This window comes from Apodemus sylvaticus, chromosome 23 (assembly GCF_947179515.1).
Source record: "Apodemus sylvaticus chromosome 23, mApoSyl1.1, whole genome shotgun sequence".
Lineage (NCBI taxonomy): Eukaryota > Metazoa > Chordata > Mammalia > Rodentia > Muridae > Apodemus > Apodemus sylvaticus.
Genome location: NC_067494.1, coordinates 20,297,408 through 20,312,931, shown reverse-complemented (window position 1 = coordinate 20,312,931; position 15,524 = coordinate 20,297,408). Strand labels below are relative to the sequence as shown.

The 15,524-nt window shown below is 43.7% G+C and overlaps 1 protein-coding gene across 1 annotated transcript; it reads right to left on the bottom strand.

The window, feature by feature from the left end:
• Positions 1–515: 515 nt before the first annotated feature.
• On the bottom strand, positions 516–12,835 carry LOC127673684 (sperm motility kinase Z-like). Its single transcript, XM_052169481.1, is given in 5 exon segments — positions 516–667; positions 1,196–1,765; positions 1,768–1,960; positions 1,962–2,696; positions 12,812–12,835. Coding segments are annotated over 5 exon segments (1,674 nt in total).
• Positions 12,836–15,524: the final 2,689 nt, after the last annotated feature.

Below are 15,524 nucleotides of genomic sequence, written 5' to 3'. Positions count from 1 at the left end.
TTTATATCACAGGAAAAACAGTAGTCAAAACTGTGGTAGATGGAAATGGACCTCCTAGTTAGATTCAGAGGATAATCTTATTCTTGGGTTACTTTGCTCTTATTTTCTCCATGTTCTAGGAATGAAAGGACGAGCCCAATGTCAAAATCTCAAAAAGAATCTTGTAAACAAATATGCTTTGTTCTGAAGTTTAGGGGGAACTACACTTCATCTGGAACAGGGAAACTGCTGAAAAAATTTCTTTGATCAGATTACCTGTGGGCAAGTTTGTGGGCCATTTTATTGATTAATTATTGAAGTCCAGTGCCCAGGCACTTTACATAGGATGGCCACTGCGGTTTGCACTGTATTTGATTTGATAATCTCTGGATACTGATCAGTGGGGGACATGGGGCAAAGAACCAGCTTTCAATAACAAGAGAGCAGGACATCAAAGGGAAACTTTGATGAGCCAGGACAATTGCTGCAACTCATCTTTGGCTGAGTCACTGGATGTGATTAAGAAGACAGAGGCATCACAGAGCTAAAATGTTCTCAAAAGCAATTCCTTGGTATATCTCAAGAGAAGTCTGTTTGAATGGTGGCAAAGTCTGCTTCTCATGCTGGAAGTCAAACAAGATCATGTGTAAGAATTTCCCGGGTGGTATTGGTTTGGGCAGCCTGAAAGCTGAGGGGTCAAAGGGGAGGTAGAAAACAGCTCCAGCTTGGTGCTGTGAGAGGCCAGAAGAGTCCATTGTTGAAGGTGTAGCCTCATTACAGTGCAGCCCTGAACACACTGGAGATGCCAAGACTCAGTGATAACCAACCATATCAATGATAGGTGTGGACCGATTCCATCTGACATGAGAAGACAGGATGTGTGGGCTGTGGACAAAAGAAACCCAGAGGGGGTGTGGCCCAAAACTATTTGCATCTCAGAAGATCCAGACTCCTGTGCTTGGGACACTGAGCTGAGCCACAGGAACTGATTTACACTAGTAGATTTTGGTTTTGATTTGATTTGATGGTTTTCTGGTTCTACACTTCTGGAATAAGAAAGTATTATACTTGTGTTTAATTGTATGAGGGTCCACATCCCACACTATCTAGATAGAACTAGATATAAGTCACTGTACTTCATGAACTGTCTATATGCAAATATTAGTAAAAAATAGATAAAGCAAATATAAAAATGTACCTGAAAGATGCCTTGTACTTCTTGTCATCTTCGGGGTGTCCTCTCTCTTTTGGGGGCACAACTTCCTCTGGCTTGTTGTGTCAGGTGACATGCAGCAGCAGCATAGGGTCCTGATGCATGTTAAAATTCGTTTCTTCCATTTGGCCCATCCCCTAGGCTGTGGAGGTCTTGGAATGAAAGGTCTCTTTTCTGGGTCACTTGAGGCCTTTTCGAACTGGGAGCTAGAGTAGAAGGTGTTATCGAGGGTTTCGATTACTTCCACCACAGTGTAAGTAGCCATGCAGATGCAAGGGGCAGTCATTGATCTTGGCTGATGACTGCCATAGGGGGGTGTTTTCTTGTATGCAACAGGGGCATTTGTCTCCCCACTTTGTTTTAGATGATGTTGTCCAGTAGATGAGACTAATATCTTAAGGGAAGGTTCACTGGCCTTTCTCCTGGGAGGCAGAGGGTAAGTGTCAGGATCTGTTGCTGAAGGGAAAGTTGTCACTCCTGGGTTAGTTACATCTGTTTGTACATAATTGCCATCGTCCTGACATGCCTGGGTTTTCACGAGGTGGTAGGTAGTCATAGTTTTGTCAAACTCGGTTTTAATGATTCTCTGATGTCCTGGGAATGAAACCCAATGCTTTCCATGGCCCCCATTATGTCAGGGTCAGGGAAGCTGGTGTCACTGTTGTAATGGAATGTCAAAGTCTTTCCCCCTTGCTGAAGCCAGGGATGACTTAGGAGGTCTTGGGCTTTTGACAGCTGCCTTGAGTTGACAATTAATAAGGAACATGATTAGCTTCTTGTTTAGTCTTTTGTCTTTGGAGAGAATATACGGTGTTTGGTACTTCCCTTGCATTTCCTTAGAGCTCAATTCCGACAGGGTTCCTGCTCCACATGGAAGAAATCTGGTCGTCATATAATATAAAATGACCCCCAAGGCCCACATGTCTACTTTTGTGCCATTGTAGGGTAGGCTTCGGAAGATCTCTGGAGCAATGAACTGGAAGGCTCCACACAGCCTTTCCAGTTTTTGCCCAGGTAGGAATCTGGCTCCTAGGCTGAAGTCAATAAGTGTAGCCTTTCCATCCTCATCCACTATGATATTGTCAGGCTTTATGTCCCTGTGCACCACACCTTTACCGTGACAGTAGCCTATGGCACTGAGCAACTGAACAAATATGCTCCTAGCTTCATCTTCTTTCAGGCATCCAGCGTCCTGGACTCGTTTAAGTAGCTCTTCTCCTCTGGCAACCTCCATTATTAAATAAGTTGTGTGTTCTGTCTCTATAACTTGCACAAGCGAAACAATGTTTGGGTGACTGAGCATTTTCATAATGTCCACTTCGGGCACTGTTGGCTCCAACCACCTCTCCCTCAAGAGAGCCTTGACTGCAACTGGGGCACCTGTAAGGCGGTGGGAGCATAGCTTCACATCGGAAGTGCCACCCTGGCCCAAGGTCTTCAACACCGTGTACTGCCTGGTGAACACTTCCTCCTCGAACATGCTGACCATAGTGTTGGGCTCATTCTAACTTGGCAGCTGCATGTTCTCTGGGATCATTGCTCCATTAGTGCAGTACAAAAGCAACCACAGACAGTATGTAAAAGAATGGGTGTTGCTGATAGCAGCAATCCCTACAAATAGCCCATGTCCTTATTTCCTCAACCCGTTCTAAAGCATCACGTGGTGGTGTAGTCACTGTGGTGTTGGCTGTAGCTAAAACTTGCTTGCAGATCTCGCACTTGCTCCCTCCACCTTTTTTGCTGAGAATTCTGTTTTAGAATCATTTCTGGCCTGTAGAAAACTCAGAATTTCCCATCTCTTACCCATGTTCCTATTTTGAGCTTCTTCATGTGCCACATTTATCTCGATTCGTGAAGCCACATCTACTTATTACCCACCATGCTTTGCTCTGATCCTTGACTTTCCCATATGCCCTTCCGTCCCTTTAGTACCTCATCCTGCCTGTGCCGTGCACCTCACTTTCAGGTCCCATAGGCTCCTCTGTATGGTGGCTGTCACCCAGATTGTCCTTGTTTTGATGACACTGACAGCTTTGGCAAGTACTGGTCAGACATTGTGGAGAGTGTTTCCGTTGGGTTCATCTATGGTTTCTCCAACTGAGATTGAGACTGTCCGTAACAAGGAGGAAGGCTGCAGAACTGAGTGTTCATTTTCACTGCAGATGGGTGGTGCATTCACTGTGATGTTATTGTAGTCACTCCGCTGAGGTAAGGTTACTCAGGTTTGCTTCTCCCTCCCTTCATTGTACTGGACTCTGGGAACAACTCAGCAGCAGATATTTCAAACAAGTTGTCCATGGGACCAAAGGTCCCAGGAATTATTTTTAATTACTCTATATACATATAAATATCATCTCTTTCTTCCCTTCTATTTGGTTCTCTGGATTTCTGTGAGTTCTTGAGTTTTTTGTATATATTGGATATTAGCCCTCTGTCGGATGTAGGATTGGTCAAGATCTTTTCCCAAACTATTGGTTGCCATTTTGTCCTCTTGACAATGTCCTTTGCCTTACAGAAGCTTTGCAATGTCAGGGATGTCAGGGATGATGATTTCCCCAGAAGTTCTTTTATTGATTATGCTTATCCCTAAACTACACAAAGACCAAATAAGGAAAGAGAACCTCAGACCAATTTCTCTTATGAACATTGATGCAAAAATAAAGAATAAAATTCTTGCCAACTGAATCCGAGAATACATCAAAATGATCATTCATCATGATCAAGTAGGCTTCATCCTAGGGATGCAGGGATGGTTCAATATACAGAAATCCATCAATGTAATCCACTACATAAACAAACCCAAAAGGAAAAAAACCCACATGATCATTTCATTAGATGCTGGAAAAGCATTTAATTCAGCATCCCTTTATGTTAAAAGTCTTGGAAAGATCAGGAATTCAAGGCCCATACATAAACATAGTAAAAGCAATATACAGCAAACCAGTAGCCAACATCAAACTAAATGGAGAGAAACTTGAAGCAATCTCAATAAAATCAGGGACTAGACAAGGCTGCCCCCTCTCTCCCCCTATCTATTCCATATAGTACTTGAAGTTCTAGCCAGAGCAATTAGACTACAAAAGGAGGTGAAGGGGATACAGATTAGAAAGGAAGAAGTCAAAATATCACTATTTGCAGATGATATGGCCTTTGTGTGGTTTAGGTATAAGCTAATCAATAAAAGAACTTCTTTGTAAGTATATGATTGTACACTTAAGTGACTCCAAAAATTCCACCAGAGAACTCCTAAAGCTGATACACAACTTCAGCAACGTGGCTGGATATAAAGTTATCTCAAACAAATCAGTAGCCTTCCTCTAAGCAAAAAATAAACAGGCTGAGAAAGAAATTAGAGAAACCACACCCTTCAAAGAGTCACAAATAATATTACATAGCTTGGTGTGACTCAAACCAAGCAAATGAAAGATCTGTATGACAAGAACTTCAAGTCTCTGAAGAAAGAAATTGAAGAAGATCTCAGAAGTTGGAAAGATCTCCCAAACTCATGGATTGGCAGGAGTAATACAGTAAAAATGGCCATCTTGCCAAAAGCAATCTACAGATTCAATGAAATCCCCATCAAAATTCATAGAGTTAGAAAGAGCGATTTGCAAATTCATTTGGAATAACAAAAAACCCAGGTGCTGTCATATTTTGATGCTAATTTTTCTCTCCTGGGAGGGGCTGTGAAAGAGGAATGAGTCAAGTACTCAGGTGACTTCTTGTGAACCATCCCATAATGAATAAAGGAATCAATCACTGGGAGAGTAGGTGGGACTTCTTGGTTGGATACAGGATGAGAGGAAGCAGGAGAGAGTTAGGGGCTTTTTGGACAGGGATAGTGTTAAGAGAAAATGTGGCCGCTAGTGTCTCCCAGTTTCAATGGTGGTTCCGCCATGATTTGCCACCAAAGGATTTAGATTTAATATGGTTTACAAGATTAGGATGCTAGTTGTTGCACCCAGAGATTGAGTTCCCATTGTTTCTGAACTAAGTCTGTGTGGTATTTTCCTTCACATGGTGGTTGGACTGGGTTCAAGAGCTAAGCGTGGGTTTGCCAGATGTGCACCACAAAGGCCAAAGGCCATGGGGGATTTGAGGCATGGGGCTGCCATCATAGAGACCCACCAGTGGGACCTTAGCGAGCTGGGTGGAGAGATTTTGGATCTCTGAGTCAGAGAGTCTCCACGAGATGAGAATAGGCTGTCCACTGCTGCCAGTGCATGGCCGGCCTGCCTGCTGGAGCTAAGAAATTGGCAGTGATTAAGAAGAGACCAGCATCACTGAGATGAAATCTTCTTGGAAGTGTTTTCTGAGAGCACAGAGAGTGTGTTCCAGAGATAGCCACAGTTGTATTTTGTGCTGTGGCTGGACTTGGTACTTTGTAAGAGTCACCCAGATGGTACTGGTTTTGAAGGCATGAAGGGGTCATGAAGAGCAGCTGAGGCTCTTGGCACAGTGAGAGGCCACGGAAGGCCATTGGTGAAGGTGCAGCCTCAGTTGCAGTTGATGGCCCAGGACTTGAAGGGGTCATGCATAGGAGCAGAGGCTTGTCACCATGAAGAGAGCATATGAGAGGCTATTGGTGAAGCCTAATTACAGTAGAAGTCAGCAGTGTTTTGGAGATGCTAGTACCATGCGATGACCACCAAGAACAGCAGCAGCAGTGGAGTACAGGCAGCTGGAGCTTAGAAGACAAGCTGTGTGCTACAAAGGGCAGAGCTGGAGAAGTGACCCAAGTCCTTGGAGGAACCCAGAAGATCATGAGTTGGATCCCAGACATTGAACCATTGGAGTTTGAGTTTTGCTTTTGGTTGTAACTGTGCCCTGATATGTTTCCCTCTTGAAGAAAGAAAGTATTTTAGTGGAGCCCACAGTTAAAAGACTTTGAATTTTTAAAAGACTTTGAATTTTAAAGATATTGGACATTTTAAGGTGATTGAACTTTTAATATGTAAAGACTGTGAGACTTTTAAAGTAATTTAGATCTTGGGGATGAATAAGAAAGTAAGGGTTGAGGCTTAGTAGTGATGTGTTTGTGTATCAAGTTGACAAGGGGTCAATTGTACTGGCTAGTTTTGTGTGTCAACTTGACATAGGCTGGAGTTATCACAGAGAAAGGAGCTTCAGTTGGGGAAGTGCCTCCATGAAATCCAGCTGTGGGGCATTTTCTCAATTAGTGATCAAGTGGGGAGGGCCCCTTGTGGGTGGTACCACCTTTGGGCTGGTGCTCTTGGATTCTATAAGAGAGCAGGCTGAGCAAGCCAGGGGAAGCAAGCCAGTAAGAAACATCCCTCCATGGCCTCTGCATCAGCTCTTGCTTCCTGACCTGCTTGAGTTCCAGTCCTGACTTCCTTTAGTGATGAACTACAACATGGAAGTGTAAGCTCAATAAACCCTTTCCTCCCCAACTTGCTTCTTGGTCATGATGTTTGTGCAGGAATAGAAACCTTGACTAAGACACATGTGTAAGGTATAGAGTATGAACTACAGAATTTAAGGATTCCACTAACAGTCTAAATATTCTTATATCTGCTTCTAAAATTGTCCCTGCACAAAAATAAAGATAGGTGTTAAGATTTAAGCTAATAATTAACCACTGTAATTTTTCTTTACTTGGAGTGACACTAAATAGCAGGTATATACTATGTACTATATACTGCATTGGAAGAAATGGCTGGGAGTGGAGAAAGAATTTTAAAAAATGATATCTCTGTGCTTTAGTATTACTTTTTCCTGACTTTTGAATAAGTGCCCTTGGAATTTCAGTATACATTGGAACTTACAATCATATATCTGGTTCAGTTTATGAATCAGTAACTTTAACCATGAATGTATACTCAATAAGAGTAAATGTTTATTTTTTATCATAAACCATTTATAAAATATTGGTAACACATTTTTCATAATTGCAAATAAGAAATAGCCCCAATGTCCATGAAAGAAGTACACTGTGGCATATTTATATTGTGGAGGTCTAAATAGCAAAAGTAAATTATTACTACACATAGCAACATTAATACATTTCACAGATGGAATATTAAGAAAAAAGTCACATATCATATATGTATGTATACATATTATATATATGACATATAACACATGACATGACATATAACACACAATGCACAACATACAACATATAACATATAATATAGATAATATTATATATATGAGATAGTATACAAGTTCAGAGTATAGGCTATGTGATATACATGACTGTAAAGGGAGAGGGAGACTGAGTGAGACCCCTCAGGAGAGGAGATATTCTATATCTTGGTCAGGGGTGATAGTAGATCCATTGAAAAAGTTGAACACACTGTACCCCTTGATTTCATGCAGAACTGTGAGATTTATTACATGAAAGATGTGCATCAATATAAAAAAAACAGCAAGATTTTACCTTTTTCTATAATTAAATACTGCCGTGTGAAGAATGTGGGCCATGCATGTACGCATGCTTGTATGTGCTTGTGGGTATGCGTGTGCATGCATGTGCACACATGTGCGTGTGCATGTGTTTAGAATGCCCTTAGCCGACAAAAAAGAATCAGGTGCCTGCCTTGCCCCTGTGGCATGTGCTGGGGGTGGGGTGCTGAGTGGGAGCCTCAGTCAACACATTCATCAATAGTCTGCTTGCTCATCATTGCTTAGTTAGTGGAGCACACAGTGTTACTCTTGAGTTGAGCTCCTAATCCAAAGCCAAGCATCATTAACGGTCATGCTCCTGCAGCACCTTTTCTCTTTAACAGAAGGCAGAATTGCAATTGTTGTCAGGTATAATTATCGACACTGATGGTCTGACTGTCCGTTTTCTCTGGGCACTTCCTTCTGTACCACACTTCATTGTTGGCCTGGAAGCTCTTCCCTCTGCCGACTCTGGTTTCTGCTCACGTATTCTCAAAGAGTCTTTGACAGGTCACACATTCCAACAGCATCAGCCCTCCGGGCAGACTCGGGGACCTCACCTTATGCTGCTTTTCTTAGCTTTTACCACTGCTTGTCAGTGCATGTGTGCCCGCAAGTATGTGCAGCTATTTGTACACATTAGATCCTGCCTTTATAATAAGAATGTAACCTGTAATTCCCTAAGTATCCCTATGCTTCTTGTAAGAGCTCAGTAGACATTTGTTGAATGATAGATCTTATTTTGAAAACTATAAGGAAATATAATGTTTGGTTCTGTGCTTTTTAGAAATTTAGTTTAATTTATTTCAGAATACTCTTGTTTTTATTTTATGTGTATGTGTATTTATTTTACCCTGCATTTATGTCCATTCACCATGTGTCCACAGTATCCAAAAGGGCCAGAAGAGGGCGCCAGATGCCCAGGAACTAGAGTTATGAACTGTGGTTCACTCCACATTGGTCTTCTGGAAGATCAGGCAGTGCTCTTAACCACTGAGCCACCTCTGTAAACCCATAAAAAATTATGTGTACGATTGTTGTATGTATATATGCGAACCGTGTGTGTGCCTGGTGCCTGAAGGTATCACAAAAGGGTTTTTGCGTCCCCTGGAACTGCAGTTATGAACGGTTGGTTGTGGGTCGTCAGGATGGTGCTCAGATCCTCTGCAAGAGCCGCAAGCTCTCTTAGCCCTCCAGTCATCTTTCTAGCCTCCGTTCGTTACGCCTGTAGCGTATTTCCAAGCTCTAGAGAGAACAGAGTGCTTATACTGTAAGTGTAAGCTGCTGGGGAATATGGGCAGAAAACAAAGGTTGAGTCTGCTCTGAAATCATAGTCTTCCTGGAACGCCTCTTTCCCGGCGTATGAGAGCAGGGGCAGAAGTCAGTTTCTGGGGCAAACGGTGGGTGAGTTCCATTCTCAGAAACCCAGCGCCGCGCACAGCAGAAGTGTGACCCTTTGGCCACTGGGTGTCACTCTTTGCTCGTGCTCCCAAGTCGGGCTGTTCGTCCAGGCTTCTGCACGTGGACCGTTCCAGAGGGCAGAGGCTCACCTGTGCAGACCCCCTCTACCCGGGATCATCTGCAGTTCCAAAGTGGAATTGATGTTTGATTCTCAGCCGCATAGACTGAGAAGAGATGAGTGGGCTCAGATAGGGCTTTCCCATCCAGGCACTTAGGATGTGCTCGGATACAGCTGCTAGGATCTGTCAATCAAGAAACAGCAGGCTCACCTACAGGGCCACAGGACTGCTCCTCATTTCAGGTGCACTGCAGGCATGGCTTGCATGTAAATAGAACACCGAAATCCTTTCATTTCGAAACAGAACAGGAAGGGCAAAATGGGGCTCAGTGACCATCAGGAAATCAGGAGGTTTTTTTTTTTTTTTTTTTTTTTTTTTTTTTTTTTTTTTTTTTTTCTGCCCATCTTGGAGAGAAGTTTTTAACAGCAAAGGTTACAGCTTGAACCAGAAGGGACCCTAGCACCAGTTCCAGCCTTGGCCTGAGAGTTCCCCCTTCCTACCTACTAGGACGACACAAGCTGCTTCCGCCTCTTTATCTACTACCTACCCCATTGTCTTTGAGTCAATCTACCTTCTTATCGTTTACACCAGTTTCAACAAGCCTGGAGCTATTTGCTACAGTCCCAGTAGGGCACCTCCCGGGAGTGTATTTACTCTGTTTTAAAACAGGACAACTTGCGTTTATTGGATGCTGTTTTCTGAGTTCCAGACGCTGGCAGGGACACAGCACATGCAGTACCCGTGACTGGAGACTTGAAGCATTTCCGTGTTGAGATCTTAAGGCAGAGGGCACAGATTGCTTTGTAGATCTCATCAGCCGTGGGGAGATGGACTTGTCTTTCCCATACTGAGGGAGTGGCTGACTCGGCTACTCTGTCCACAGGGGCACCTTCCTGAGATCGTTGTGTCTTTGACCAAAGAGTTTTAAAGATAAATCTCACTCTGGAACTTGTTTACTTCTTTCAGTAGTTTGTCCTTGCACTTCCAATATAACGCCCCGCCCCCTTTCACGGTTGTGAGTCGGAAGGTGCCCGCTTCTACAGCACTATTAAGCAACACCTTTCTCTACTCTTAGGTTTACTACCAGTTCGAACTTCCTCTAACTGCCAGACAGTTTCCGCATCGGGACTTTGGGAATCGAAGCTTCCTCTGACTGCAGCGCCCTCGCTCTTTTGTAACAGCTCTCTCACTTCCTCTCTGCCACAAGCGCACTCAAGTGTCAGTCTGAACTCTGCTGACTTCTAAGGTGAAGCCAGAGCCTTGCATTAGTCAGCCCTCCCCCATTCTACAGTCCTTATGACACCCGTGCCCATGACACTTCGCAGCTTCCCCGAACGGCACATTCCTCTTTGTAGCAATTCCATGGCTAGGGGAGTTCGACACTTGATCCGTGCAGCACACTGCTGTGAGTTCTCACACTCCGGTCAGTGAGGGGGTCTTCACTGCCACCCGGCCAGCAAATAATCTATCTATAAATGCCACTAAGTACGTGTCAGGATCATTTTTGAAGCCAAATGTCTTTGATTGGGTCCCCTGAAATAATTCTGAAACGGAGATATATGGGCAGTGATTTAATTTACTGTTAAATGCTCCGAAGGTTAACACCAGCAAGGGGGTGAGGGAGTTACTGTGGTAGAGGCTACATGGCCGACTCTGGGGCCAATCCCACTCCGGTGCTGGGGGGTCTCGGGGCTGAATTGGTCCCTCTGAGTAGTCTCAGTCGATGCCAGAGGCTACGAAGGGGAGAGACCTGGCATTCCTCAGTCAGTGAGAACACAGCTTTGGGTGGGGCCAGTTCCTTTCTGGCTGAAGGCAGAGCCTTGAGAGGGATGTACCCAGCAGCAGACAACCGGCTGTGGGAAACAGGAACGTGCAGTCTAAAGTTTGCTCGCTCTCTTCCCAAATAGTGTCCTTTATTTTGGATCTCTTCTGAAGTGTGTTGAAACCCTTAATTTTTTATCTCTTTGCCTCACTTTTTAATTTCTAAAATAAATGCTTCTATGTGCATCATATCATATTATATTATATATCCTCTTTATCTAAAATAAATATTTCTTTTGAAAAAAGGTTTCCTTTTAAACAGATTTAAAAGATTCCCAGAAGTAATAGAATGAATATGCACTTTGGAGTGAAATAAAAACTAGATTAAAAAAACAAAAACTAGATTAAAAAGAAAAAAATGTTTTTCTAGTGGTGCTTAACCACACTGTGAATTATTTTACTATGTGCTTCAAGTGGTATTTCTAACCAATATACACTTTCTGGTTTAACAATAACTTCTCAAAGAACTGAGAATAAAAAAATCTTACCTATTTCCATGTCAACCATGGTTTCTGCCAATAGCATTTGCTAGCAAGAATCACTTTTTATTTCAAAAATATTTATTTAGTTCAGAAGGACAAGCGAGTAAAATCGAAATGAGTTTTAAGGGGGTGGACAGTTAAGACTGTTTGCTGCTTTTCCACAGGACCCGAGTTTGGTTTCCACAACCACCTATAACGCCCTCTTCTGGCCCCTGAGGGCTCCTGCAATTCCATGCACATATACTCACACACAAGTAAATTTAAAATAAAATCCATTTTATACAAAAGAATGCTTTTAAAAAATGAATAATGAATATCCTAGACCTATTAGCCCTTATATCATGCAGCCTATAATTCTTAATGAGGTATTTAGTTGTAGTTTCCTGTGGTGTCAGTTCTGCAGTATACACGGGATGAAGTCACCTAGCTAATCATAATATCCGGTGTCCCTGTAACTTAGTGCCGCCTTGAGATCGCAGAACGTTATGGTTTGATTTAAATCCGCTCACTGTTTTGACTTAGTTCCTCCTATGATCCCAGCTGCCCCCACTGCTCAGACAGGAATCAGCACAGGACTACAGAGGGAAGGGACTGGGGTCTAGAACAAACCTCACTTTTCTAATGAATAAAAGTTCCCTCACGTTCGTCTCATGTGTTGTCATTAGATCCGTTAAGAAACTCCACGTCGGCAAGCTTTGAAAGTAGGAAGATGTTCCCATTAAAATATTAGTATTAAGCAAGGAGAGCAAATGGTGCTTGTTGGCTCTGTTTCGCCAGGGGCTGCAGATGGGTGTTGCTAGGCAACAATATGTAGCTCTTCCCGCATTTAAGGGTAGGATTCTGAGAGCGGAAGGCTGAACTTCATGATGCCACTAACTGTTGCTGGAGTTTGGGTGAGTGTCCCCGAAGCACCCCTTTGTAAAGGCAGCACTGGGTGTTGCTAGGAATCTTGGGAGGTCTTTAGGTCACTAGAGGCTTGAAGCGGGCGAGTGGAACAAGGGCTTCTCAGTCCTCTAAGAGTCTTGGTTTGCGATGTGAAAAGTTAGCTCCAAGGGCTGCTTGTGTTATGTGTGTTACACGGGCCTGCTAGGTGCTGCATGTGGTCCCTGTTTGATGCATGTGTAGCCGTGGCTGTTCTTCCCACAGAGTATTAGGATTACATGAGTGATACGAGGAGGAAGTGCCTGAGCCACGATTCACACCCAGCTCCTTCCATACGAAGCCCCGCCTTCTTCCCATTGGACCCAAACCGACAGCGCTCAGTTCCTTGTGGTTAATCAGAAGCTTTCTGTGGTGAAATCGTCTGTCTATTCTGCCTTTCTCTGTGAGAACCACACAGACAGCATCACTGATGCTATAGGCAGGGGGTGACGATTACAGTTTATTACCGATGGGTAATAGCAGTACGGCATTCCGTTTCTCGAGATCACTTTACAGCAAGGACTCTGAGGCATAGGAACACAGTTCTCTACATCTGCTCCGAATCCTTAGGTAGGAGAAATGGTGTCAGCGTGAGGTCCATTCCAGAAGGTTAAGACGGACAAAGCATCTGAGCTGTTGATTCGGCTGAGGTAATTTGACGAGCTTGTGCCTGCACGCGGGCCTATAATGGGGCTCATCTTCATAAAACCCCAAGCTTTATGGGTCTGGAAGCACTAACTCATGTCTTAGGTACACTCCGGATAGATGGTTATCATTCCTGCTGTGCCGCCCGCCCATCTGCTTACAGGTAGAAATTACAATCAAGTGTAATGACTCTGCTCGAATCCAGGCTCAGGGAAGAAATATGAGAGCACCCAGATCCCCTCCCATTTTGTTGAAGCAGCGCTTTTTGTTTTCTATACTTTCCCAGCATAATAATGAAAAAATGCACTATGACTTTGTCGATTCCCTGCTGGTGAGTGTTGGAAGATATTTGATCAGATGTGTGCCCCGTCGCCTCGCTCTGTGGACAGCATCAGCGACCTCAAGCGCGTGCCCGGAAGTTAGCAACACGGGAGCGCTTGCCACTTTGCATGGCCTCTGCTTCATTCTATTTCCCAGACTTAGCAAAATCATGGCGGGGGTATATCTGACAACTCTGTTAGATCACCCGATGCTGGCTTATGGGCTTTATTGGTCGAAAAGGGGGCAGTGGAAGACAAAAACGATCGAATTTCCATTTCAGGGCCTTCTCTGCTGCTCAAATGTGAACCTTTCAGTTGCGTGTAAAGAATGCATTTTAAAAGTCTCTCACCTCATCCTTTTCCCCCAAGCAGTCTCATGTGACCTCATAATCTATCCAGGGATAAAGTTTAGCTGGATTCCATTTAGTGTAAGAGTTATATATTTTAATCTCTCTCTCTCTCTCTCTCTCTCTCTCTCTCTCTCTGTCCCCCCTTTCTCTCTCTCTCTCTCTCTCTCTCTCTCTCTCTCTCTCTCTCTCTCTCTCTCTCTCCCTCTGTCCTTCTGTTTCTGTCTCTGTCTGTCTCTGTCCCTTTGTTTCTGTCTGTGTCTGTCTGTCTGTCTCTCTCTGCCTCTCTCAAAAATTGAATGTCCTGTTTCAAACAGAGATTAGAATACAGAGAAAATGAAAATAACATTGTAGTTTAGTGCCTATTGGGTTGATCCTGTTTCATGGCCACAGATTGTGACTGAAAGCCACAGGTCCCTGAAAGCCAAGAGCATAAAGCCGTCACCATTCCAAAGCTAAGAATCAATCTCTAATTTTCTTTGCCCAAATTCTAACGGCATCCGCTATGTGCTGGTCAGGGCCTGGCCTCGGAGACACGGGGATGACAAGCAGACACAGGCTATCTCTCGTGAGATGGGCACGACACACCCATTTCACTCAGAAAGGTGGACTGCAACGGTGGTGAGCCCAGACTGATACCCTCCGGGTGAATTCTGGGCGAATAGGGAAGGTGGTGAATAAAAGCTAGTTTGCGTCAGGGTTACTTAAATGAAATCTTTTTCACCACTTCACCATTGTCAGGAAAAAAATTGTAGAAATCAGCTTTCTCCACCCCCTTCTCTCTGTTCTCTGACCCTCCCCCTCCCCACCTCTCCTAAAATCGTGATCAACCTCCCAAGCTAATATTTTTAAATTATCTTTTATGTTTTTATTTTATTTCCCTAGACCCACTTTGATACTTTTTCTTATTTACACTGATACATTTTTCAAGTGTTGCTAACTTGTAAGGTTAGAGGTCTACTTTTCACCCAGGGTCAAAGAATTTAAAAAAAAAAAAGTGTTTTAAAACATCCCAGTCTTAGTGGGTGTCTGACTTATTTGCATGCCTCTGTGACAAAGACAAATTAAACGTTTGGTTCACAGTTTCTGGGTAGGGTCCATCATGGCAGGGAAATCCTGATAAAAAGCAGCGCCCGAGGGTCACATCTGCAGTCAGAAAGCAGAGAGAGATGCACCCAAGCTCAGCGGACTTTCATGCAACCCGAGGACCATGAGTACAGAGGGTCTTCCCAGCTCAGCTCACCTAATGGAGATAATCCTCACAGCCACGCCCAGATAACCTAAACTATCATCCCTCACCGAGATGTCTCCTAGGTGAGACTGGATCCTGTCAGGTTGACAGTCAACACCAGCTAATCGCCTGGGTGGATAACTTAGCTAAGCCACAGGGAAGGCGGAAAACATTAATATTCTGGGGGAGAACTGAGAAGTAATGAAAGGATCCGGTACAGAGTATTGTGTAAGTGGAAGTATGTCACTGAATTACAGCTAAGAATTTAATTTTTTTAAAAAAATACTTTGATATACCCTAACTATTTTAATATTCAAAAGGTTTCAGGATATGAATTTGGGGAGGGTGCGAAAATATTCAGATGATAGCAGAGAGTTTCTAGCCAATCAATAGAAAGCTCCAGCCCTAGTAAATGCTGCTGGAAACAGATGTAGGCACCTTCTCTGTGTAGCCCCTCCCCCAGGCTTGCTAAAGAGTCCTGCCTCTAACACAGTGGTTCCCAACCTGTGGGTTACAACCTTTGGAGGGGTCGAATAGCACTTCCGCAGGGGTCACATAGCAGATATCATGCATAGCAGATAGTTAAATTATGACTCACAACAGACACATTTACAGTCATGAAGTAGGTGCCAAATAG